Source organism: Amblyomma americanum, chromosome 5 (genome assembly GCF_052857255.1).
Source record: "Amblyomma americanum isolate KBUSLIRL-KWMA chromosome 5, ASM5285725v1, whole genome shotgun sequence".
Taxonomy (NCBI): domain Eukaryota; kingdom Metazoa; phylum Arthropoda; class Arachnida; order Ixodida; family Ixodidae; genus Amblyomma; species Amblyomma americanum.
The window spans coordinates 175,978,322-176,002,984 of NC_135501.1; the positions used below are offsets into that span (position 1 = coordinate 175,978,322).

Sequence of the window (24,663 nt, forward strand, 5' to 3'; positions counted from 1 at the left end):
CTTGAACTAAAAACGTTGAAGACAAACAGGCCAATGCTCAAAATCGCACCCTGGTGTTTTAGCGAGGCGCCCTTAATTTTGATTAGAAAATTGATTTTTGAGGAAACAAAATTGCGCAGTAACGGTCTCACATCTCGGAGGACACGTCAACCGCGCCTTAAAGGAAGAGGTAGCCTGCAGGCATACACTTGAAGCTGCATATGTAGTCGGTTGCAATCCCTGTCGCAAGCTAGCCTCCAACTTGACTAGCACATGCATGCAATGAGAAATCGTACACCACCATTAACGCTGTACGACAAAGGGTGCGACACATTTTGGGTACGAAAGGCACCACATGGAGGTCGGCCGGTGGCGAGTAGGTGCTTATAGCTGAACGATATGTACAAGATTATGTGAAATGCTCGGCTCGCTGTGTACAACCTACGACCACTTCGTTTGAACGCGAGAGAGCCTTTCCTAGCCCTGGCGCGGTACTTTTTGGGCCCTTTGCGCTTTTTGAATCCCTCGGTCCCTGTTAATCATGGACCTCAATCAGGGCAGCCTACCGCTTCCTATGCTACGTCAGTGGATTTTTTCAGACATTTAAGCGCAGTAGCACCTGATGCCAACATCGTTGCAGACCGTGTGGTGGACATAATGTTGTTGCCTGTTGTGCGGGCGGCTCGCCGCTCACCGATGCGCCGCGTTCAGTGGGCGCGCATAGCGTCGACGCCTCTCCCGGATCACCTACGCGACTTTGGAAACTTGGGTGGGCAGTGCTGCCTACTTGTGATCGGCTAGAACGGTGGGGTGTTTTACGCTCCAGTACCTGTCCGAATTGCCCGCTTCCGAAATGTAATCGCCACCCTACAGTCACCTGCGTGGTAGCGCGTGTCTTTTGGCGCGCGGTTCATGCGGGATTCCGTGGGCAGGCATTTCGAGCTCTGTCTCCTGCGGCCGCTTCCGCAGCGGCCGTTTTGCTCGCCTGTTAATAGTTGCTGGTCTTTTTAGTTTATGGCGCAATCGATGCAAAGCGTTCGCTGGTGGCTTTCGACGCCGCGCTGTGTGGCCAATAATTGGCCGTCTTCGAAGGGAGCTGATCAGTTTCTTATGCTTATGGTACCTCTTTAATTGGCTGGCCTTACAAGCTTAGCGTCGCGTCTACTTGTGAATGTCAATGTATCCGGTAACCTTGGCATCTGTACATATGTATATAATATTTTTTCAAATCGTCTTTCCAAGAAGTGAAATCTCTTGTGTAAAAAAAAGAAAAATTAGACACAAACAAATGAAACATCATTTGCTGTTGCGATGTGTCACCTTTTAGGTTGTATTGTGAAATGGCATAGAGTAAAAATCGCAGTTTAAACCTCGCGCTCGAAATGAATTTTTACTTTTTATTTAACGCAGCAATTACAGGCATGCAAATAACTTAGCATTTCCCTTGGGATTGTGTTGTCTCTTAGGTTGCATTCTTCAACGCTTTTTAGCCAAAATCATGTCACGAGATCGCAATTCTATGAGTGTCGTCTGCTTCGATTTCATTTGGTTTACAGGGTTTTAACGTCCCAAAGCGACTCAGGCTTTGAGGGACGCCGTAGTGAAGGGCTCCGGAAATTTCGACCGCCTGGAGCTCTTTAGCGGGCACTGACATCGCACAGCACACGGGCCTCTACAGAATTTCGCCTCCATCGAAATTCGACCGCCGCGGCCGGGATCGAGCCCGCGTCTTCGTCTCGTTCCGTCTGCACAGGTTATGGCTTAGAGATACGCTACCCGGTCGCTTGTGGGCAAACGTACGCCATTTATTTTCATCCAGGGACTCCGTTCTGGGTATCAGCTTGGCAACCGCGGGCGTTGTTGTCAAGGCGTGTTGCCGATTGCGAACGCCGTTTTCAGTTCCTGAACGTTCTGCCACTGTGGATTACCGCAGACGCCGTCGGGGTCGGCGAGGTTTACGTCCAGGTACAGCCAAGCGAACCGATGACGGGCAATTCCTTTGACGTAGTTCACCTGTGTTCGCCACGCAAGGAAGTGAATCGATAATCGAATAAAGGCCGAGTTTGGGCGAGTTGGTTTACCATGCTGAACGTAAAAGCGAAAAAAACAGGGGCGTAGAATAAGACACACAACATGAGCGCTTGTGTTGTGTGTCTTATTCTACGTCGAACACGAACGCTGGTGCATCGGCTGATGCAGTGGGAGGCTGCGGCTAGAAACAGATTGCCCTTACTTTGAGACACTGCGTCTTTCACGGGCTAAGGTGAGGTTTGGGGGAGGGGGGGGGGGGGGGGGCTGCTGCCTATAGGGTGGTTTGATTGTGGCGCGAGTGGTGTTTATTAAAGGGACACTGGGGAGAAATTGAAGTTGGCTTGTATCGATAGAATAGCAGCTCCTGATCACAAAAACGCCACTCTTACTGAAAACAAAGCTCTTGTAATCTAGAAAATAGCAAGAACCAAAATACAGGTGTCGCCGCCACAGGCCAATCTCGCAAGTACAAGCGTGATGACTTACTAGGACAAGAGGCGCCACCTTGGAGGAATTTTCCTTACTTCATGGAAGTCCCGAATCTCTGAGACTGGCAAAGGAAGGTTGCGCACCGCACCGCTAGCCGTCAGAAATCACGGAGTCTGCGTTTACGTCACGTATCACGTCACTCCGTTCTGTGACGTCATAAGAGTTCTCCGTGCCGTCATAAGAGTTCTCGAGTTCGAATCAGAGCGGCGGGAAAAACTTTCTCAACTTCGAATCCAAATTTCTTTGAAATAAATGCATCTTTCGCGCCCGGACAAGCGGCAACAAAGCCATGAAATGCCGAAGTATCAGATTTTGCTAACAAAAAAAAATGATAGAGTTCTCCTCAGTGTCCCTTTAAAAAAATGACGGCCTATTTACGTAGTTAGGCCAGATGTGAATTAGGTACGCTAGCAGTTCGGTTTTCACTTCGGTTCCGGTGTTAAGATCCAGTGTTCCCGGATGGCAGTTGTTCGGATAGCGATAATGGGTTAATGCCCATATATCCGGTCATTCTCTACATTCTTAGAACCTTGGGAGACTTCCTAACACTCCTGGTGCAGTGGTGCAGCGGTCAAGCGATGCGCCACTGCCCTTCTATAGCAGGTGCTGCCCACGAGGGGAACTTGGTTGCTTGGGTTGGGAAGAGATCCAGGTCGCTATTCCCGAGCAATCTTTCACGATTAACTGAGTTGCCGCCTGACACAGTGGGCAGGTGAATGGCGAGTGTAAGTACTAGCGCAGTAAAAAAAACACAAGAGTAGAGGATTGCCGACCACAGAACCTGCGGCATTCAAGCCGGCACCTAGACTGCGATCGGCAGGTATGAAGGAGATAGTACTGAGAAGAAAAAAAGAGAGAGGAATTTGGAGATGAGAGAAGTAAATGACATTATACTTCCAGTACAGGAAAAAACATGTACAGTCGTGAGCAGTATTAGAGGGAACAGTTCAAGCAGTCGTTAATGGATCACTCCATAGTCATGTGTGACAACTGCATAGCTTTTTCTTCTGATTTCTAACTAGTTTTACTCTTGGCGTATAATATCCAAAAATGCTTGTCAGATTTGCTGGAGAAAAAACCATAAAATTCGCAACTTTCCGCAAAAAGTTTGTTTTCACCCATATTGCTCATGACTGTACACAGAACATGCACACACGAGAGATAAAATAGTTAACTGTACAGGCATACAACAGTCATACTAGAAATATATATATACGCAAATGAAGTTCGACAAGGTAAGTTGCTGGGCGAGTTGGTTTCGATATTCCATGACTACAGCGCAACGAACGGGACGTCCTTCTTCTACGTCCCGTTCGTTGCGCTGTAGTCATGGAATATACGAAAAGTTAGCCCTAACTACTACGTACACAGGTGCGGTGTCAGTTCGCGCGCGGTGGCTCACTGCCGCAGTAAGGATGTCTATGACACTCTGACTGCGTGGTGTCTAAAGACACCCTGACTGTCTGGTGTCTATTGACACCGAAGTTTCATCCTATATATGGGATGAAATTTTCGTTCAGACACGCCTCTTCGTCTTCAAGCCGCATCGATATCCCTTCAGACGGAATCAATTTAGAGCGGTTGAGGCAGAACTTCGGTTCGGAGTAGTTGGTTTTATAGTCGGATACAACTCAAGAACGAAGCGGCTTTTTCCCGACAAAGGACCCTCTTCCAGCCAATGGCGTCCACCGATTCTCATGAGCCTGCTAGCGTGACAATGCAGGGAGGAGACTACTCCCCACCATTGAAGGAGAGGATTATCGCTTTTCATCTGCCACTGGTAAAAAAAGAACTGTAGCGCAACCAAGACGAACACAAGAAAGAGGCACACAATACTAGCCCTAAACTTCATCTAACGTTATTCATTGGCAGCGCAGCAAATATAAGGAAAAAACCAGATCACGTGCAGATACCAGGTCACACACACCACTATTAACAGAACCATTCAAGATATGCCATCTCCGATTTGTATAGATTCACTGACGTATCGCTAACACAATATACGCCTCTCTTCCTTATATGAAATGCCTCCAGTAGTTCCCTTGCCCTAGTAAATTTGCTTTTGCCCTAAAATCGTTATCTCATGAAACAGTGGTTGACACTTTTTGCAGAACTGGCATCTAGCCTGCGGCAAAAAAAAAAATCATCTGCCACTCCCTGCTTTGTCACGCTAGCAGGCTCATGAGAATCAGCCAACGCCAATGGCTGGAAGAGGGTCCCTTGACGGGGAAAAGCTGCTGCATTCTTGAGTTGTATCTGACTACATGTTAAGCAGGGAGTAGCACAGCTGGTGCCATACGTCACTTCGTTATATGCGCAGCGGTTCATAACGTTCTATAAAAGTGAACAACTAAGTTAAGTAGGACACTTCTATACTTATTACTACATTTTATCACTTACAAATACGTCTGAACAAGATTTTCACAAGGCCACACAGCCCAGCCTCTAAAACGGTGTTCTGCAGCAATTATAGCTTATTCAAAAAAAAAACGGCTTTCAATTAAAACCTTTACATTGTGGAATAGTATTACCGCGTTAAAACAAATAATTTTTAAACCTGTATAAAATTGAACACCCTGTATACTGAGGAATCTCTGTCTGGCGGGCAGCGCACAAGATGTTGTGAGGGAGCTCTGCTGTCCTTACCTTTGCCAGTAGCGTCCTCTTCGTGTCCCAGAAGAAGGACAGCCCGAACCCGTGGAACCCGATGTTGACATTCGTTTCCACGCCCCGGATTTGATTGAATCTGTTCCCTTCGCAGGTCTGGGAGAGAGAAAATCCCTGGTTACGGGACGCCTAGTGCGAATCGAGAGTGCGAAAAAGCTGAGCATCGCAGGCGGAGTGCGCGGGGACGGACGCCCACGATGACGTACTTCCGCCACCTTCCTTTCGCCGCCCATCGCTCTATAATGAGGTATGCATAACGGGCATGGAGGAAGGAAAGCTCAGGAGAGGCCCTCGCCATTCGAGACAAAAGCTTCATAAACGGTGATTCGAGCTGCACGCCAAAAAGTGTGCCGGAAGTCACGTGCTTTCGCAATGACCACTGGGAGTCTTGGCCGACGCCGCAGCCAATGGTAACATTGGGTTCAGCGACGTCGTCTGCTGCGCATGCTTATAAAAGCCCTGTTTACAGTGCAAGTGGTGCCATTTCGTCCCCTGACGTCATACCGGCATAGTTCCACCTCTATCCATCATATTCGACCGTGACGTCATCATTGGCACGCGGCAGGTGGCTTCGACAATGCTATTGTCAATGGCGCTAAAGGTCTCAACGAGAGATGTGCTGTTTTCCAGTTGCTGCTACAGATGGCGCTGTGATCTCACCGTGGTAGCAGACCCCACAGAATCTCTAAACGTGATGAGTAGTTGCTGCCACAGATGGGCTGGGATCTCAGGGTGGTAGCAGACCCAACTGAATCTCTAACCAAACTTAGTAAGAGCTAACGCTCTTAAAATCAACATAACATCATCATCATCGTGCTCCTCTGGAAGCGCATATAAAACAAAAGATAGGTATATCATAGCGCGTTCCATTACCGCAATGCGCTTCCGCGGGGCACCACTACCTAGGCGCTGATTGGTCCAGACGCGACAGGCATGCACGCAGCTACATAGGGTGCCTCGATGCGCGCGCCCCTTTCCGCCGCTCGGTAGGGGGGCACATATCGAGGCACCCTACAGCTGACGGGAACCTGGCGCCATCTGGTGCCCCCGTGGCGTTCTGCTCACGCGCAGTGGCGCCCTGCGGAGCTGTTCACGGTAGCGGACTGAGGAAGATTCGTTATATTTGAGAGAGTCGAGTTGCTTACGGCGTCAATATTCGTGGACGACTCTGCAGAGCAGCCGGAGTACAGGAGGACCATGGTGTTGTTCTTTTGATCGTCCGGCAGGGTAGTCGTGTACTCCCGCGCCCCCATGAAAAGCGTGAGGCCGACCACAGCGTCCACCTTTTGATACTGGAACGATGACGTCACCAGCTCCGAGTGCTTCATCTGCGAGATCAAGTGCGACCCGTTCGCTCTCTCTCTGCACGGGATGGACACAGTGAAAGCAGGCGACCGACTGTGGCCATATATGGGTTAATATTATCAGGTTTCGGAGGTACCACCAAAACCCGCCGCGGTGGCTCAGCGGTTAGGGCGCTCGACAACTGATCCGGAGTACCCAGGTTCGAACCCGACAGCGGCGGCTGCGTTTTTATGGAGGAAAAACGCTAAGGCGCCCGTGTGCTGGGCGACATCTCATTCTTCCTTTCTTCTTTCACTCCCTCCTTCATCCCTTCCCTTACGGCGCGGTTAAGGTGTCCGCCGATATATGAGACAGATAGTGCGCCATTTACTTTCCACAAAAAACCAATTAATATTATTATTATTATCACCAAATGATATTAATGATAACCTACCTGAAATAATAAAGAAGAAGAGGGTATCTAATGTGAAGGAAAGATAACTGATTTCCACTTAACGTAATGGGGTAGATTCAAGAGGCGGAAAACGTAGAGCAGGGGATGGTAGAAAGGTAGGCGGGTGAGACTGGGAAGGTTGCGGAGATAAGGCGGCACGAGGTCCTACTCTGGATTGTAGTTTGATTGCTGCTGATTATCGTTATGACTAAAGGAGATTACATATTTTCAGCATAGCGCGTACCGCTACCACTACCGCGTACGGGAAAGCGCTACTATGTATGCGCAGATTTTTACATGTCCGCTATACTGCTCTGAATACCGTACTGAATGGTCTCCTTCCAATAATGCCCCTCGGGCGCCGCAGGTACTTGCAATAATATATACTCATAAATAACTGTAAATAAGCGGAAAAGCCTTATTCCTGTTCTGCACGTGACGATATGTACGATGTTCTTGTTTCCTTTCCAGCATGATAGGAGTGTATCGGGTGTGTGGGTCCCCGTCAGGCACAGCACATCTGCCTTTTGCCCATATACCCGAGACCTTGTTGTCTGCATGAAAGCCTATTCATTCGTCCGTCCCTCTGTTTGTCCGTCAGTCTGTCAGTCCAGACTATCCGTCTGTGCAGACTTCGTCCGTCTGTCAGTCACCACGCGCTTCTTTTCCACCGCGCGTGTACCTTCCCGTTAAAGCAGTGAAAATGCCCTACGGTATCTCCCGGCCAATCTGCTTAACCCACTCCTCACGCAATTCGTTCTTGCGCCTCCACGAGAACAGCGAGGAGAAAACAAAAACAAACAATAGAACAAGGGAACAAATAAACAAGCGGTTATTACAATGGACGGCGCCGATCCGTCAGCGATGTTGAGCGAGTCGGCAGGGAAGATCCTGCATTTCGTGACGTCGTCTGTGCCTAGGTACGAGCTTATGACGATGACGGTGTCCGCTTCGTACTCGCTGCAACCAAAATAGAGATGTCCGTGAGTCGCAGCAGAGCTCTCTGGTATTTTGCGAAATTACCAATATGTGCAAAGAGAGAGATGGATGTATATTATTTTATTAATGTGATAGTATTAGAGTTACCGTTCTCAAAAAAAACGCCGGCGCTGTCAGGAAATCCTCATTGACGAAGGGGGTCGCGGAGTGGTAGCAGTAAGCACCTTCGCCGGAAATAACAAAAAAGCGGTCCAGCGAGAATCGAACCGTTGCCCTTTGGATCACCAGCCCGCCCTTATAAAAATTTCTTTATACAGTCTATAGACTGTCCATACACTTCTGTCTGTAGAGTCTGTAGACTGCCTATGGACAAGTGCTAGAGAACAGTCTATAGGCAATACAAATCCGAGAGACAGTCTATAGACAATCGATGGATTTATGGCCATACACTTTTAGTAGACTTTTGTCTATACCCTATGATTACACAAAAAGAAATATCTATAGGAAGGCAATAGAGTCTACAAGAAATCTATAGACTGGCTATGGACCATTTTTGTAAGGGTGGTGCGCAAGCTCTACAGCAATTAGGAGCCTACTTTCCGTGCGGTATACAGTTTAGAGACCTTGCGTGGCCACCTCGTGGGCAACAAACAGTTAATTGAAGACGCCAATCAGCGTCACCAACTAAACATAGCCTACGGACATTGAACAAACGGAAACGACATGTCTGACGTGTGAAGGGTTGGTTAAGCCTCGTCCAGTTTTTTTCAGGTAGCCAATTTAAACGCCCAGAATATTTCCAAACCGGCGGGCGAGGGCCCGCTGGTCGTCCTGGCGATCTGACCAGAGCCAAAGCTCCAAAATGGGCCGTTAGTAAAGCTTAATTGGCTTTTAATTACAACGAATCAAGTAACAGGAGGCCAGTCATCGCTACTCACTAATACCCCTGTCACACGGGACGTTGAATGTCATTCGCAGCGAATGACATTCACAACGAATGTCATTGCCTGCTGGCGTTCCCGTTCTACACGGGTACACAAAACGGCATTTGCAAATGATGGCGATGTCCATCGGCTAACTGCTATGACAGCAGAACGTTACAAATCATGTTTTTCATACACATATTTTATGTTTATTGCTAGTATCACACTGTTACACATTAATAGACTCTTTAAAAAATTTTTGCAACGCCTTGCGGCAGCAATAGTCAACAAGCAATCCACTGAAATATCCAAAGCAAGACAGGCTCAAAGCCGCTCACGATCCCTCCCGTACATGCCGCCCGCACTTGCTCCCGCTGTCGGCACTATGGAGGGCTGCGAAATTGGTGCCGAATTCTTGACAGTCGCTGATGAGCAACAGTGCAAGCAAACATTGCTTGTTCACACGCCTTCTGCTGGGCTGGCGAAGCTGCAGAGTTGTTTTCCATTGCGAGCACTGAAGGCAAATGGAGTGACGACCAAGCTACTCAGGCAAGATGGAGGACGGTTTGTAAACAAACGCGGCCGTCTCTACAGTAACTGGCGGCGACTGGGAACAAGAGTGTAGTTGCGCAAATCGCTTCAAATACCTTATTTTACATCAAAAAATGATTCAAAAGTTCATTGCAGCAATTAAAATAAAGTTTTCTTTGAATACGTTTTGTTCTCACTAATCAGTTTTGTAATTTTTCGCCAAGCCGCTGTCGTCCAGATTACACAGGTCGCGCTTGCATGAGTTCGGGAAACTCATTCAATGGGCGAATGTCGTTAGCTGTGAATGTCATTGACTGTGCCCGTGTAGCAGCGAAAAAAACGCCATTCAAACGTAATGTCATTCGCTGCGAATGACATTCAACGTCCCGTGTGACAGGGGTATAACTGGCAACCCTTCAACACACCACACGCCATGCAGTTGCTTGGAAAGCAGATTTTCTGCGGCGTTCAGTTATTGACTGGATTGTTTCATCAGTTACTCAGCTGAGCAGAATATAAAGACTGTTACACATGCGACCGAAAAAACTCTCGGTTCCTGCCGCCGCGGAGCAAAAACCTGTTCCGAGCCGTCGTGGCAACTCGAGCGACGAGAGTGACGAGGTTCGAACAAGTTGGAAATTCTTCGTCGCGACGCTCCGCTCCATGGCTCAGTCGCTTGTATGTGAACCAGCTTTCCAGAAAGTTGGAAACTTTTTCATCGCGATAAGCCGCTCCGTCGCTCAGTTTGCTCAGTGGTCTCTATGTGAATCAGGGCAGGTTCACATGCGAGAGACTCCTTCCGCTGTACCGCTTATAGCGTACCGCGAGCCGACACTGCTCATGTTCAGATCGCCCTGAAGGCGCTAGATGGCGCCACGTTCCCGTCAACAGCGCGCTATAGCCTGCATGGGCGTGCACAGTGGCGGCTAGCGGTAGGCTGCGCAGTATGCTAAATGTTCTTCTATGTGGATGGAAAACCTACTTAACCGTGCGAAGAACCTAAGCCAACGATAAATCTGAGCCGGCGGCGCTACTCTAGCCGACAGCGCTTGGCTACCCTTACAAAAACTTCTTTAGAGAGTCTATTGACTGTTCATAGACTTCTGTCCATAAAGTCTATAGACACTCTATGGACAAAGCCTAGAACATTGTATAGGCAGTAGAAATTCTGTAGACAGTGTATAGACAACCTATGGATTTATGGCCATACACTTCTATTAGGCTTCTGTCTATAGAAATGCTATGGACTATGAATAGATAAAAGGAAATGTCTATACGAAGGCAATAGAGTCTAATATAATTCTATAGACTCTCTATAGACCATTTTTGTAAGGGTAGGACATGGAGCCTCCCGACTTCCAACGGCAGGTCGAGTTCGCGGAACAATGCCTCGAAACTTATAACCTAGGTACTACTAAGTTCCAAAGATACCGCTGCCTCACAGCTGTACTTATCCTGAGCTCTTTCTCAATTTTCTCCGGTGGCCTACTGTAACTGATGCTCAATAGCCAGCTAGTTGTGACATGTATGCGATTGAAATCGAATTTGATAAAATGGTTCTATTGGTGCTTTTAAGTTCAAACCAAAAAATCCAACCCCTAGCTATAGACATGCGAAAAATTGCTTTCATAACCAACTTTCCGTTGGAAGATGCGCTTGGCGAGAATTCCTAGGACAGTGCGTGTGGTCTACAAAAGCTGCGCTTTTTGGCAGACAATTGTATCTCGCGTGATTTCTGCTTTCTTGCCGTGACGCTATTACTTGGACATATCTTGACGCTAACGAGAGAAAAAAAAGTCGAACTCACTTAACAGCCACCTTTATCCAGTTCTTGTACCTTTCCCACGCGTTGGTTTCGTTGTAGTCGATCAAGCCGATGGCTATGATCGTCTTCCTATTTTTGTCAGCGCCTTGAATTCTTTTGAAAGCCTGCAGAAAAAAATAAAGGCTAATCACGTATTCAGCTTGCATTACACTACTGCAATATATGGAGTACGATATCCATTTATATATTAGGTGTAGCCTATACCCTCACTTGACTTCACTTAACATTTTGTTGCTTCACTTAACTTAGGTCTCATGGAGATACTACATACATCCTTCGAGGCAATCAACGCTTGCAGTACATACACAGGTACTCTATTATCGAGCTGAGCTGTATTGGTGAGTTGGGCTCCCACTGAAGCCGATATATTACAACGCAAGCTGTATACGGGGCTGATTTAGGATCTGAGAAGGGCGAGTTGGTTGCTTCAACGTACATATCTCCCCCCCCCTCACAACGCGCACGCACGCACGCACACACACACACACACACACACACACACACACACACACACACACACACACACACACACACACACACACGCACGCACGCACGCACGCACGCACGCACACACGCACACGCACACGCACACGCACGCACACACACACACACACACACACACATTAGGAAAGTGGACCTTTGGGACTGGTCACATTGAAGGTAGCCCTGACTGTCGTCGTTACATTCTTGTGAAAACTGAAGCATTGTTTTCACTCCTCAATGCCAGTATACGATTATATGCCGAATAATGTGAAAAGAAAAAATGCGGAAATTCCAGCGGTAGAGATAGCCGACAGGAGAGGCATGTTACCGCCGCATAGCAAGTAGCGGCAGCAACCTGAGTCAGTTCTCATTTTAGCGAAAGTTAAATGCTAAAGTTTGGGACGGATCGGTAGTCCTTAATATACTTATTGAGCTTAAACGTAGAGCAACAACTGAAATTAAGTCGGTAATTCATCTCGCAAGTTCATTGCGGAACAGTGAAGGCTACGGCTGTCTGAGCCGATCAGAAGGGCGTGCGCTCCGAAATTTGTTTCTCGGTGCCCCCTCACCACTGCGACTGGTGGCTCCATCCCTGAGAAGGAAGCAACACCACTGTTCAGCGCTGCGCGCAGGAGGCTCGGCCGACTCGGCGTGCGCCATGTTTACGGATACTGGCGCCCAACTTCGCAGCAGGCCTCCACAGTACTATGTTCGTGCGGACTTTCTCTGCTAATTTAGCCAGTGAATGAAACGCTCGCTGCACTAAGAGAAACACCATCGCGAACTACCTTCTCAATCATTTTAAATAACTGCTCGAAAAGTATAGTCAGAGCAGTGCAGAAATACCTGAGGGACCAATCGCTAGTTTTGTAACGCGCCACTTTTCGGGCGACGCCGGGATTTAGTGTCGATGAGCCACCTAATGCTTTCGCAATAAAAGGTGCGCACAAGAAGCCAACATTTGTGCACTTACCCTGAGCAGGCCCCTGGACTTGTCCATGAGTGCTTGCATCTTGTCCACACGAGCCAAGACGTTCAATATGCCGTAGTGCTTGATGTTTATCCTGGTCAGATCGCCAAGTTGTTGTTCAACTTTAGAATTCAAGTCGCCTTCGGAGGTGTATCTGAAAATAAAAGCGACGGAGAAAAATCAAAACGATCGTTTTTGAGACTTCAAAGACCTTATGCCTCAACAGACTTGTCAAGGGAGTTTATCAAAAGATAGATAGGCAACACGGTGATGATATCAACAAGAAGTGTGCCGTCGTAGTCGCCTATAGTTTCTGTGGTCCCTGCTATTTAGCACTGGAAACCGCCTGCATTTCAGTGCAGGTGAAGTAGAAAGAACTTGATGACCTATAGTTCGATCTGATGGGAATGCTTGAGCATGATACAAATTGATAGCACACTCAAAGTTAATTAATATAGGAATCCTATAAACTTGGCTAGCGGCCACGGTGGCTCAGTGATTATAGCGGTCGACTGCTGACCCGAAAGACGCGGGTTCGATCCCGGCTGCGGCGGTCGAATTTCGATGCAGGCGAAATGCTAGAGGCCCGTGTACTGTGCGATGTCAGTGCACGTTAAAGAACCCCGGGTGGTCGAGATTCCCGGAGCCCTTCACTAGGGCGTCCCTCATAGCCTGACTCGCTTTGGGACGTTAAACTCCCAAATGCAGCGATGCAGCGATGTAGCGATGGCGTAGAGGTAGAACATCCGCCTCGCGTGCAAGAGGACCGGGGCTCAAATCCTGGTGCCGCGCAATTCTCCACCGGGCTTTAAAAAAAAATCCGCGTGTCGACGGAATTGCATAACCAGGCCTGGAGTGCGGCCTGATCTCGGTGACCAGAACCGACAACGCACTCTCTCACCAGAGCAGGATTTGGCCACCCTGGTGTAGTACTTGGCCACAACCGTCTATGATCCAACCAATCAAACCAAACCATGTGGCACTAACTCCCCCCCCCCCAAGACCGGCCAGGCTCCGCTCGTAGCAATGCAGCTATGGGTCTAGCTATGCTATGATGAACGCTCTCCTGAATGGTCTTAACTATGGCGGAATCTGTTTCCGATCCCAACTGCAAGTATTCGTATTTCTAAAGGTGCAAATTTACTCTCTTGCAAATCAAACCCTATCCCTATTAGGTAGTGGGCTAGAGGACCGCCTACTCCCTTTTTACTCCCTTATTGAGTAACTTGTGTTTAGGGCGTAAGAACAAATCAGGATCGCGATCATGGAGTTCTGCTGCTTGCATAAACCAATTTGTACATAAAAATGAATCGGAGGTAGCTAAGGCGAGACAGTAAGACGTGCTGAGTTTATCTTCGCGTTTTAAGAATAGTAATGGTGAATAAGAACCTAGTTTCTCAGAGAAACTAAATTATTTTTAATCATTCCTTCTCGCGCACAGCCTCGGACGCCCGAGAAAAGCTCACCGCAATATTCGCACACCAGAGCAATAAACTGTAAGACGGGAATATCAACAAGTAAAAAAAAGAAAGAAAGCTCTGGTACGGTACGTAGGTCTCAACGTCCGATACTGGCACCTGGCTGTGAGAGACGCCGTAGTGGAAAGCTCCGATTTAATCCAACCCCCGCGGGGTTCTCAATAATGCAGTTACATGGAATGGCACAGGGGCTTTTGGAGCGAGAGCTCCACTACGGCATGTTTCGCCAAGGTCATCGAAAGTTGAAGCTTGACCTTCAACAAGAGGACCGCCGGTGCAGCTGTGACGTCAGACCACGTGACTCGCCGCTGCTCCGACCGCCGCTTTGCCACATGTGGTCATGTGATGGTGCACGTGACTCGGCGCTCGCTTAAGGAGGCGACGTCCCTTCTCGCATGCAGTTTCGCCATGGATGAGAACGCAGCTGACAGCGTGCCTGAAACGCCTGCGAGCCGTTTCAAGCATCGAACCTAGCGTAGCCAAGTGTAAGCGAGCTTCCGCTCGTGTGTGTGTGTGTGTGTGTGTGTGTGTGTGTGTGTGTGTGTGTGTGTGTGTGTGTGTGTGTGTGTGTGTGTGTGTGTGTGTGTGTGTGTGTGTGTGTGTGTGTGTGTGTGTGTGTGTGTGTGTGTGTGTGTGTGTGTGTGTGTGTGTGTGTGTGTGTGTGTGTGTGTGTGTGTGTGTGTGTGTGTGTGTGTGTGCGTGCGTGCGCGTGCGTGCGGGCGTGCGCGTGCGTGCGTGCGTGCGCGTGTGTGTGTGCGTGTGCGTGTGTGTGTGTGTGTGTGTGTGTGTGTGTGTGTGTGTGTGTGTGTGTGTGTGTGTGTGTGTGTGTGTGTGTGTGTGTGTGTGTGTGTGCGCGCGTGTGCGTGTGCGTGTGTGTTGCACCCGCGCAAGTGGCGCTGGCCGACCGCCGCTCACCTAATGTCGAAAGCGAGGCCTCCTTCGGTTCTTCTGTAATTCGTCATAAACTGTGTCTTGAAGGCCTCGAAGCTCTCCTCGATCTCGGCGGCCACAATCTCTTCCTTGTGGACGAACAGGTCGGCGTAGTACAGGTAGTGGCACAGTCCTTCGGGTGGGTAAAGCAAAGGTACGGTGGCTGCGCGGTTCACCGAGCACACCAGCTCCTTGCGGGCTGTAACGAAAGCAGATGCGGAACCGTGACGTGGCGCTGACGTCACGGACGAGAGAGAAAGAAAAAAACGCTCATGAAAGTTAGGGAAATTGTTTAGTTTTTCAAACTTTCAGTTAAAAAGTAAGAATGGAAAAGGAAAAGTTTAAGGTAGGTTTGCGTCATGCGTCTCAGTGTCACCTGAGTGTCTAAGGGGTGTGTGGAAGAAACAATGCGATAAGGCTTTTTCGAAGGGTCAGTCAATAGTTAAACCAACTGTAACGATCACAGTTAATACGTCACCTCTCCCATTAATGTGACGGATGGTGCACATTGGTGAACTGACAAGTTTGAACGAGTCATACAAGTGACCGGTCAAGTGAGGGTCACGTCAGATTGCTTTGCGATGACGTCAGTTCAGGCGAACGATGGCAACGAGTTGCTATAAAAAGCAGGCGCTGTAAAAAAAAATTGCTACCAGACATTAACCTTCGTTCACAACGGAGTGCTGAGTAGCTGGGAGCTTTGCAGGCGACGACATAGAAAGGCTTGACAAGTGGGACGAGCAACCTAACACCCTATACGTGGACGCCGCAGGACCAAAGGATGGAGTGATGCCTATTGTGGTCTCAAAGCCTTCAGGATCGGTAACTGCGCCTCGATGAAAACACCCAACCCCACTCATACAGAGGAAACCGCTGTTGCAAAGCTATAGCCTCTAACCCCAACGCCGTTGTGCTCACTGATTCCCAGAACGCCTGTCGCAACTTCGATAATGGATTAATTCACAGGTCAGGGTTGTCATTGCTGATTAAGCATCCACCCAGCCAAGCCTCAGTCATCTGGTTTCTCGGTCGCCTGGAACTACCAGGAGGAACCGAAGCCGCTCACAGGCGTGCCCGAGCGCTTCTATATGACCATGAAGGGTGCTGCGATCTAACTGCTTTAGCAAGGTATGTTGACAATCTCGCACCATACAGAACAGCCAGGAAGGAGTACCAAACACCCCATAAATCCCTCAATAAGTTAGAGCAGAACACCCTTAGGCGATTAGGAACCAATACATACCCAACGCTAGCTACGTTACACCAGTGGTACCCTACACTATACTCTCCGCAGTGCCCGCACTGTGGAGAGGTAGCTAGCCTCTACCATATGGTGTGGGCATGCCAATTTAACCCAAAAGTTGACCCCATTCCAAACCCCTCAGAGGAGCAGTGGGAGTCTATTCTGCCAAGTGATGATCCTGACCGTCAGCACTGGCTGGTGGTGAGGGCCAGCGCAGCAGCAATAACCAGTGGACTACCGGACTAGGCGGCCCACCCACGTGTTCTACGAATATCCAGCATATAAAGATGTCTTCAATCAATCAATCAATCCCCTTTCATCTTCCACTCCGTTCATTGTCACCCTAGCAGGGTCATGAGAATCGGTCGACGACATTGGAGGGAAGGAGATCCTTTGTCGGGGAAAAGGAGATTCGTTCTTGAGTTGCATACGAGTATAGCCAAACTCTTACCATGCAGTAAGGAAGGACTGTCAAATAAACTGAAATTGAGTGAAACTGCATTTCAAAAAACAGAGACCAGTAAACTGAAATTTCATGTTGACGTTCCGGCAGTGGTGCACTGCAGTTTCACAGCTGTGCACCAATGACTGCATTGAACGAAACTGCGGCAAGTGTGACAGGCGATACTGTCTTTGACATGGCAGCTTCTAACGCGACTTTTTGCAGACAACACAATATTAACCTAGATGTGAACGTTGTGTGAAGACCTCGTCACAGCAATCTATGTTTTAATTGCCTGCAGAAAGCTCCAAGCTCTATCAACACAGCAGTTCTCAGTTTTACAACAACGACATAACTGTTCACCTCATTTTGCCTCTCAGCGAAAGCAGCAATAGTGGGCCATTTGCTAGATAGATATTTTAGCACCGTGTGTTTGCCTTATATGGCGGTAGTTGACCCCCCTCTTCAGCACAGACTTCCGAGAGCTGCTGGGCGCCAATTGCCCCTAAGGAAGCCCGTGTCGTTCATTCTTAGTGTGCTGGTGTTTTTTGTGCGCTGACTAACGAAATGCAGTACCAACAGGCCCAAATTTCCACGTCCCTCGAGCGGGTGTACATTTTTTTGGCCGTCAGCGTTCTGTTTCTGCGAATAAATTAGCTTTCCTCACCACCTCTACAGCGATATCTCGCTTGGCCTGTTCTTGAAAAGTGTCTTAAATGAAAAGAAACAAATTACTGGGCAGAATTACGCGATGATACCTTGAGTAATTCACCGAGTGTATTCAGCTCATGAGAAAGTTTCGTTGTAACGTTCCTGTTTTAGAATTTTAATAACTTCGAAAGCATTAGATGGCTCACCGACACGAAAACCAGGCGTCGCCCAAAAAGTGACGGAGTGACGGAGAACCCGCGACTGGCAGAAACAGTGTGACGTCATCAAATGCGGGAAAATATGGAATGAACAACTGCACCACTGCTACAAAGAAATAGAACTAGAATAGAGTTGTATAAGTACTAAAATATAATTGGAGTAGAATTTCAATTATTCTCACTTAAGTATCTTAAGTGCTCTCGGTAATTTAAAGAGACAGCTCCACTCTTCAGGGTACAACTACCGATTTCGATGTGGATGAGCAATGACCTTCAATTCACCACAAGGTCAAACCTAACTTCACTGCGCATTGGTATGGCCCAAGCTATGGTAGTATGACCACGTGATCATATGACGATGACCACTGGGTATATGGCCTTGACCTTTGACATTTGATTTGAGACAGTGGAGACCATGCTTAACACAGCTGTCGCTCCCATAACTAGGTGCAAGCCACATTGAACCCTAACCGTTTTTTTCTCTATTTCTTACTTTCCACTCCAGCAGTGCGCATGTCCCCGCCTCCCTCCACTGTAAGGTCACTCTTCTCTATTATTATCTGTCTAATCGTTCCACTTAAGTTCCCCTCTCAGTTAAGAACCTGACTTGTGGCTTGTAGTATCTTTGAATTTGCGTGGTGTCTATTTTTCTGACGGCTGCGAAAGTTCCTTACGCGGAGGGGTCGTGGTTGTCCTTGTCGTAGTCCTGGTTGTCGTCCTTGTAGTTGTCCTCCTTGTCGTAGGCGTGGTTGTCGTCCTTGTAGTTGTCCTCCTTGTCGTAGTCCTGGTTGTCGTCCTTGTAGTTGTCCTCCTTGTAGTAGTTGTCCTAGTTGTCCTCCGCGTCGTTGGCGGTGGTGGTGTAGGCGGTGGGGGCGGAGGGGGCGGTGGCGGCGGGGGCGGCGGGGGCGGCGGTGGAGGCGGTGGAGGCGGAGGCGGTGGCGGTGGCGGCGGTGGCGGTGGAGGCGGCGGTGGTGGTGGCGCTATTGGGCCCGGTGGTGGTGGCGGCGGCGGCGGTGGTGGTGGCGCTATTGGGCCCGGTGGTGGTGGTGGCGGCGGCGGGGGTGGTGGCGCTATTGGACCCGGTGGTGGATGTGGAGGCGGCTGCGGAAACATGGTTACGGGCGGTCCCGGTCGCAAGGTAATGGGCTGTGGTCCGGGCGGTTGGGGTGGTGTCGCTCCTGTCCCCTGCTTTCTGTCGGGAGCTGGGATCACAATCGGCGGGGGAAGAGGGGCGGGCTGAGGTGGTGACGACGGACTGCCACCGCCACCGCCACCTCCACCGCCGCCACCGCCACCTCCACCGCCGCCACCGCCTCCACCGCCTTCGCCAACGCCGGACGTGTCATCGTCGAGTACTTCGTCTGCTGCGATCAAAGTCGTGAAAACAAAGACGACTCAGTTCTGCTGTTTCGTCGATGCGACAAGTTCGCTTGGCCAGTCAACAACAGATGAGAGCTGCTGGGCACGCGTATTTCTAAAAGTGCGCGACTCTAGCTCACACGACTCTAAACAACCCTCAGTTGGTCTCACGTGGTTAGGACATTCTGTGTTTTTAAAAGGCTGGTTGCTTTACTTGTATCCGTTAGAAAACTGGTGGGCATACCCGGCGGCACTGCGGATCGAACCCAGCACCTCCCGAAAGCGAGGCAGGTGCTCTACCCCAAGAAAATGTCATCCGTGGTGTACAATTCCACGTTAAACGCACCAGACTGCAACCGACCCTCCCCGATTTCTTACAGAAAATTTATGGCTCTTTATCGCACCATAGAAAATAATTTCCCGCGATACTTTTGGGGAAATTTTTCAGGTCAAGTCAGAGCCCTTTGAACTTTCCAGACTAGTCAAAAAATAGACCTCACTAAGAAAGGCATCGTAATTATTTTTCCTACGCTTAAATATTTTTTCGAAGGAATGTAGAACTACTGTACTTCACTACCAGCCAACAATGAACTGCCAACTGAAATCTGCTTTATTTCTATTTCAAGATTTAGCCTGAACCCTCCGCGGTGGCTCAGTGGTTAGGGTGCTGGGCTAATGATCCGAAGTTCCCGGGTTCGAACCCAACCGCGGCGGCCGCGTTTCGATGGAGGCGAAACGCAAAGGCGCCCGTGTGCTGTGCGATGTCAGTGCACGTTAAACAACCCCAGGTGGTGGAAATTATTCCAGAGACCTCTTCGAGCTCGTAGAGAACACTACTGGGGATACAACCAAGGAGAGAACATCTCTAAAGACGGCCCACAACCACAGGCTAGAATAAGGTTTTCTCCTCCTCCTCCTCCTCCTCCTCCAGAAACCTACGCTACGGCACCTCTTTCTTCCTTGCTTCCTTTACTCCCTCCTTTATCCCTTCCCTTACGGCGCGGTTCGGGTGTCCACCGAGGCTTGTGAGACACTTACTGCTCCATTTCCATGAACCACGAGTCACAGATACCGCGCCGTCAGGCCAGTCTTCGCAGCCTCCGCAGGCAATACGGCCAAGACACCTGGCTATGTAAGTGGATGCGGCTTCCTGTGCACAGCCCCACAGATATGCTTGCGCTGCTGTCAATCACGCCTACACCCCTTTTCTTGGAACGTCGTTCACGGCACCGGATCCGGCGGCCGCAGAAGCCGCTGCAATAGCTAGCCATCACCATCAAAATGAGGGGCACCCAATACCACGGCACTAGCGTTTTTACCGACTCCCACGCCGCCTGTAGAGCCTATAGGAGTGGACATGTCCAGCGCACGGCTTTCCCCATACTGGGCGTCCATCTCCAGTATGATTGTGTCATCACCTGGGTCCCAGGACATGCAGGTATCGATAGCAATACTAGGTCAGATGCCTAATACTACACCAACCGAGCGGGGCACACTGACTCTACTCTCTACCACCTCTCCACCCATTTTTCAACCCGCCTAAATAGGCGTCTCTATCCCCAGCCACATAGGAAACTTTCCCCAGAGGACTCCTACCACCTAAGACGCATCCAAACACTTTCCCCAATCACCACCACCTACATCGCATTCACCGAAAAATTATACGCAGATGCATGTCCTTGGTGTGGCGAAATTCCCACATTCACGCACATTACGAGGACATGCTCAGATAAACCGAACCACTTAAAGCCGCACAACGCGGCGCTGAAGCAGCGGGAGGTGACGCTGGCCAGTGGCACCCTGGAAGACCAGGAGGCGCTAGTCGCCATCGCCAAAGCGTCTGCGGAAGCCACTGGAGTCTTGGACTGTGAGGACCCCACCCACAATCCGCTCCGGTCTTCGTTTTGCAATTCAATGCTTATTCTCCCTCTCCCTCAGTGTACGCTCTCCGTTTGGTCCTGTGGGGTTGTGTCATACGATATAAAATACAAGAGCTGTGTTCGGACGCGATCCGTTGACATAAAATGAAAAATTGGAAATTGGCTGTTGGGGAAAGGAAATGGCGCAGTATCTGTCTCACATCTCGGCGGACAGCTGAACCACGCCGTAAGGGAAGGGATAAAGGAGGGAGTGAGAGAAGACAGGAAGAAAGAGGTGCCGTAGTGGAGGGCTCCGGAATAATTTCGACCACCTGGGGATCTTTAACGTGCACTGACATCGCACAGCACACGGGTTCTTAGCGTTTCGCCTCCATCGAAACGCTGCCACCGCGGTCGGGTTCAAACCCGGGTACTCGGGATCAGTAGAAAAGCGCCCTAACCACTTAGCCAAAGTGACAGGTGCAGCCGTCGGCTAGTATCCTATTTGTTATTTTATGAAAACAAAAAACTCAATGAGCTCTCTGGACGATAATCTATCGGCTCACCGTGATCAATGGATTACCTCTTTGATATTTACCGGGGCGAATATAGTATGTTACTATATAGCTGAAGCTGTGGCGTGGAACTGGTTTTATTATTAACACCGTCACTAGAACAACACGTCTCGACATGGCTGCTCAGGTTTCTCCACATGTAATGGGCTGCTGCAACGCATATGCTCTACTAGGCGAATACAGCTCTTGCATATTTCAGGATCCCGGCCAAATGTGTCTGGTGCGGCAGAGAGTTTAGAGCGAACAAGTGAAGTCAAAGCGGAGCGGTGGCGTTGCACGGATGTCCCGAGCCACGTGATGATGATGATTTTTTATGGTGCAAGGGCATCTGTGGCCAAATAGCGCCATGGTACTATGTGTTTTAGTCTACTCAAGGTGGGGATAAATGCTAGTTTCCCTTAAGAAACCGAGCACCAGGCCAGAGGAAAGCGTGTGCTCATTGTATAACCGGAGGGTATGCTCGCGCAGCGGCACCAGGGATCGAACCCCGCACCTCCCGCATGCGAGATGAATGCTCAAACGACTAGGCCACCGCTGCGGCCCCGCCAGAGTCACTTGATACCTCGGGCCCAGCAACGCTCAGGGCGTGGAAACATGAACACGGTAGATTACGATTTGAGCAATACCGCAGCCGCATTGATTCGCTTTTGCTTCTACGGCGATTAACGTCCCAAAGCCACCCAGGCTATGAGGGACGCCGCAGTGGAGGGCTCCGGATAATTTCGAGCATCTGGGGTTCTTTATTGTTTACTGACCCGGGCCTCTAGAATTTCGCCTCCATCGAAAAGCGACCGCCGCGGCCTGAATCGAACCCGCGTCTTTCGGATCAGCAGCCGAGTGCCATAACCACTGAGCAACCGTGGCGGGCTCCAGCCGTATTGAGCAGCGCGATGGCGTTACGAGACAACAATCACCGGCAGTGGCCCTGGAACCCAATTTTCTCTTTAAAACAAAAATGCTCGGACAAAAATCGCAGAGCATAATTACAATCAGACTGAGAGAGAGATATTTTGCAATAGCACTTTAGCCACTTACGTATGCATGAGCATACAGTTCTCACAAGTAGTACATTTCTCAGACGGTCTCTGCATCGCATTATATTTTGCTGATGAATGTTGGTGCCAGTGGCACCAGCGCACACACTCACGCACACGAGCACACACGCGCGCGCGCACGCACACACATACACACACTCACGCACACACTCACACACACGCACGCACATACCCACACACCCACGCGCGCACGCACGCACACGCACACATCGCGCGCGCGCACACACACACGCACACACACATGGTTTGGTGCCACTGACATATATGTGCTTCTCGCAGGTATCTGTGTGTTCTTAATCGTTGCGTTTTAAACATTCTGCGCGCTCACCTGATTCTAATGCATAAAGAAGCACCCCACAGGGCTACAAAGCCAGTGCGCGAGTGGTAAGCGTGCAGGGGTAATGCTTACGTCCGAGGGCACCGATCACAAAGAAGCCGATCACTCCCAAGAGCCCGATGACTGTCAGGCAGAAGATGATGGCCACAATGCTGCTACTTTCGCTTCTGCAAAAAAAAAAAAGAATGACAGTGCATTTACGGGCGGATGGACAGACACACAGATCTAGGTTATGGTTTATGGCGTTTAGCGTCCTAAAGTGACTCTAGCATGATGGTACGCCGTAGTACAGGCCTCCGAATAACTTCGACCACATGAGGTTCTTTAAAGGGGCTCTGAAACGCCTTCCGATGAGAGCACATTAACTCACTTAATCACTGCACTGTGTTGCCATGAAAACCAGAGGCAAATAATACTCTTCTACACGCAGCAGACAGCCCACAATCACGCGCCAAAGTTGGCGAGCCCTTTCCGGCGACTTTTTCATGCTCGCACCCTCCTCCGTCTCCCGCATCTTCGTAGACAATGTGAGAGGTGGCCATTGGTTAGATTCTTTCAGACGTCAGGCAGCTACCGTGGTCGTGGCCAATAAGCCGGTTATCTCCGGCGAGTAGGGAAGCTTCGCTCCCAGAGGTGGGTCGGCGAAGGAGCGCCTACCTTCCAGCTCGCAAAAAGTTACAAGAGGAGAGGGAAAGGCGCGAAGACGATGAAATTCAAATTTTAACTACAGATAACTCAGCTTCTACAGAGCGCATTTAAAAAATCCTTGCTGGACACTATTCGTGAAGAGACGTGCTTCAATATCCCAGGCATGCCGCAACTTTATTAGAGCCCCCTTCAGAGCCGCTTTAACGCACACTGACTGGCGCTTAGTGACACGGGTCTACAGCATTTCGCATCCATCGAAATGAGACCGCCGCGGCCAGGGTCGAACCCGCGTCTTTCGGATGAGCAGCCGAGCACCATAACCACTGCGCCGCCGCGGCGGCTCTTTAGGTTTTCCAGTGTAATTGTATAATAGAATGTACGTTGATAGCGCACGACCGGGCTGCTTAGGCTGCCTTACCACACCAAGACAGCCCACTAACATGCGCTATCAGACATATCATGGCATACACAAAAATACACAACGTCGAGCGATAATATTCAAAGAAGAGTTTTTGTTGTCTATTACTCAGGTTTCTCCATTCCTTTGAAATCGACCGCGTGACGTCGGATAACCGCTGCACGCATTTACGCAGCGACCCCCTCTCCAGGACATGCGGACATGGGCGCCACAGAGGCTATAGGAGGGTTTGTAGTTAGAAACAAGAAAAAACAATTCGACTGCAGTGTACTTACTCTGTATCGACTGCGGTTTAAGAAAAAAAACTTATTAGTCAGTGTTTCTGTCAGGCATTCGTTTCTTGTACATTAAGAAAACTCCGCGTCCTAAATTTTTCAATACATCAGCGAAAAGGGCACGGAAGGTAACCTATTCAGCCGTTACATATTTAACTGGGTGCCCGTAAGAAACAGATAGCGGTTGTGCTATATCCGACGTTATACAAATGCTGACCGCTATAGTACGTACAAGTAAAAATACTAGATAGCTGTTGTACAAGGGCCACGATTTTAGATTGGCTACATATTTAGTCGCTGGTATGGTGCAAGATAGCTACTGGGGCTTCACAGCAGTTGCACAACATAGCAGAGTCGGTTGGACTTTAGCGGTTCGCGGCGCACTACGATAGTCGAGCAGTTGTACCAGGCATCGCTCTAGATAGCGGTTTTACCGGATAACTGAAGAGAACATGTCCTAGCATTCCTCTCAGCCTTCCGTCGGCACAGTTGTAATCTGATACAAGTCAATAAAAAAAAAACTGGCGGTGGTTTAGCTCTGGTTAAAGCTGGAGTGACACGATAGCTTCAGCTGGCTGGGTGGAACTTGGTCACGCGACC

The 24,663-nt window shown here is 49.4% G+C and overlaps 1 protein-coding gene across 1 annotated transcript; it reads right to left on the reverse strand.

The window, feature by feature from the left end:
* Positions 1-1,770: 1,770 nt before the first annotated feature.
* On the reverse strand, positions 1,771-23,812 carry LOC144134383 (uncharacterized). The gene is made up of 10 exons (XM_077667306.1): positions 23,789-23,812; positions 22,795-22,987; positions 18,212-18,901; positions 14,969-15,182; positions 12,579-12,729; positions 11,105-11,226; positions 7,744-7,864; positions 6,312-6,494; positions 5,146-5,262; positions 1,771-1,992 (listed from the first exon to the last, which is right to left on the reverse strand). The coding sequence occupies exons 1-10, from the start codon at positions 23,810-23,812 to the stop codon at positions 1,843-1,845; spliced, it is 1,965 nt and encodes a 654-aa protein (XP_077523432.1). The 3' UTR covers positions 1,771-1,842.
* Positions 23,813-24,663: the final 851 nt, after the last annotated feature.

Coding starts and splice junctions, on each gene's coding strand:
- LOC144134383 (XM_077667306.1), bottom strand. CDS start 23,812: ATGTTAGTGGGCTGTCTTGGTGTG. Junction 7,865..11,104: donor TGGATAAAGGTGGCTGTTAA/GTGAGTTCGACT, acceptor TTTTGGTTGCAG/CGAGTACGAAGCGGACACCG. Junction 6,495..7,743: donor ACGGATCGGCGCCGTCCATT/GTAATAACCGCT, acceptor TTGATCTCGCAG/ATGAAGCACTCGGAGCTGGT.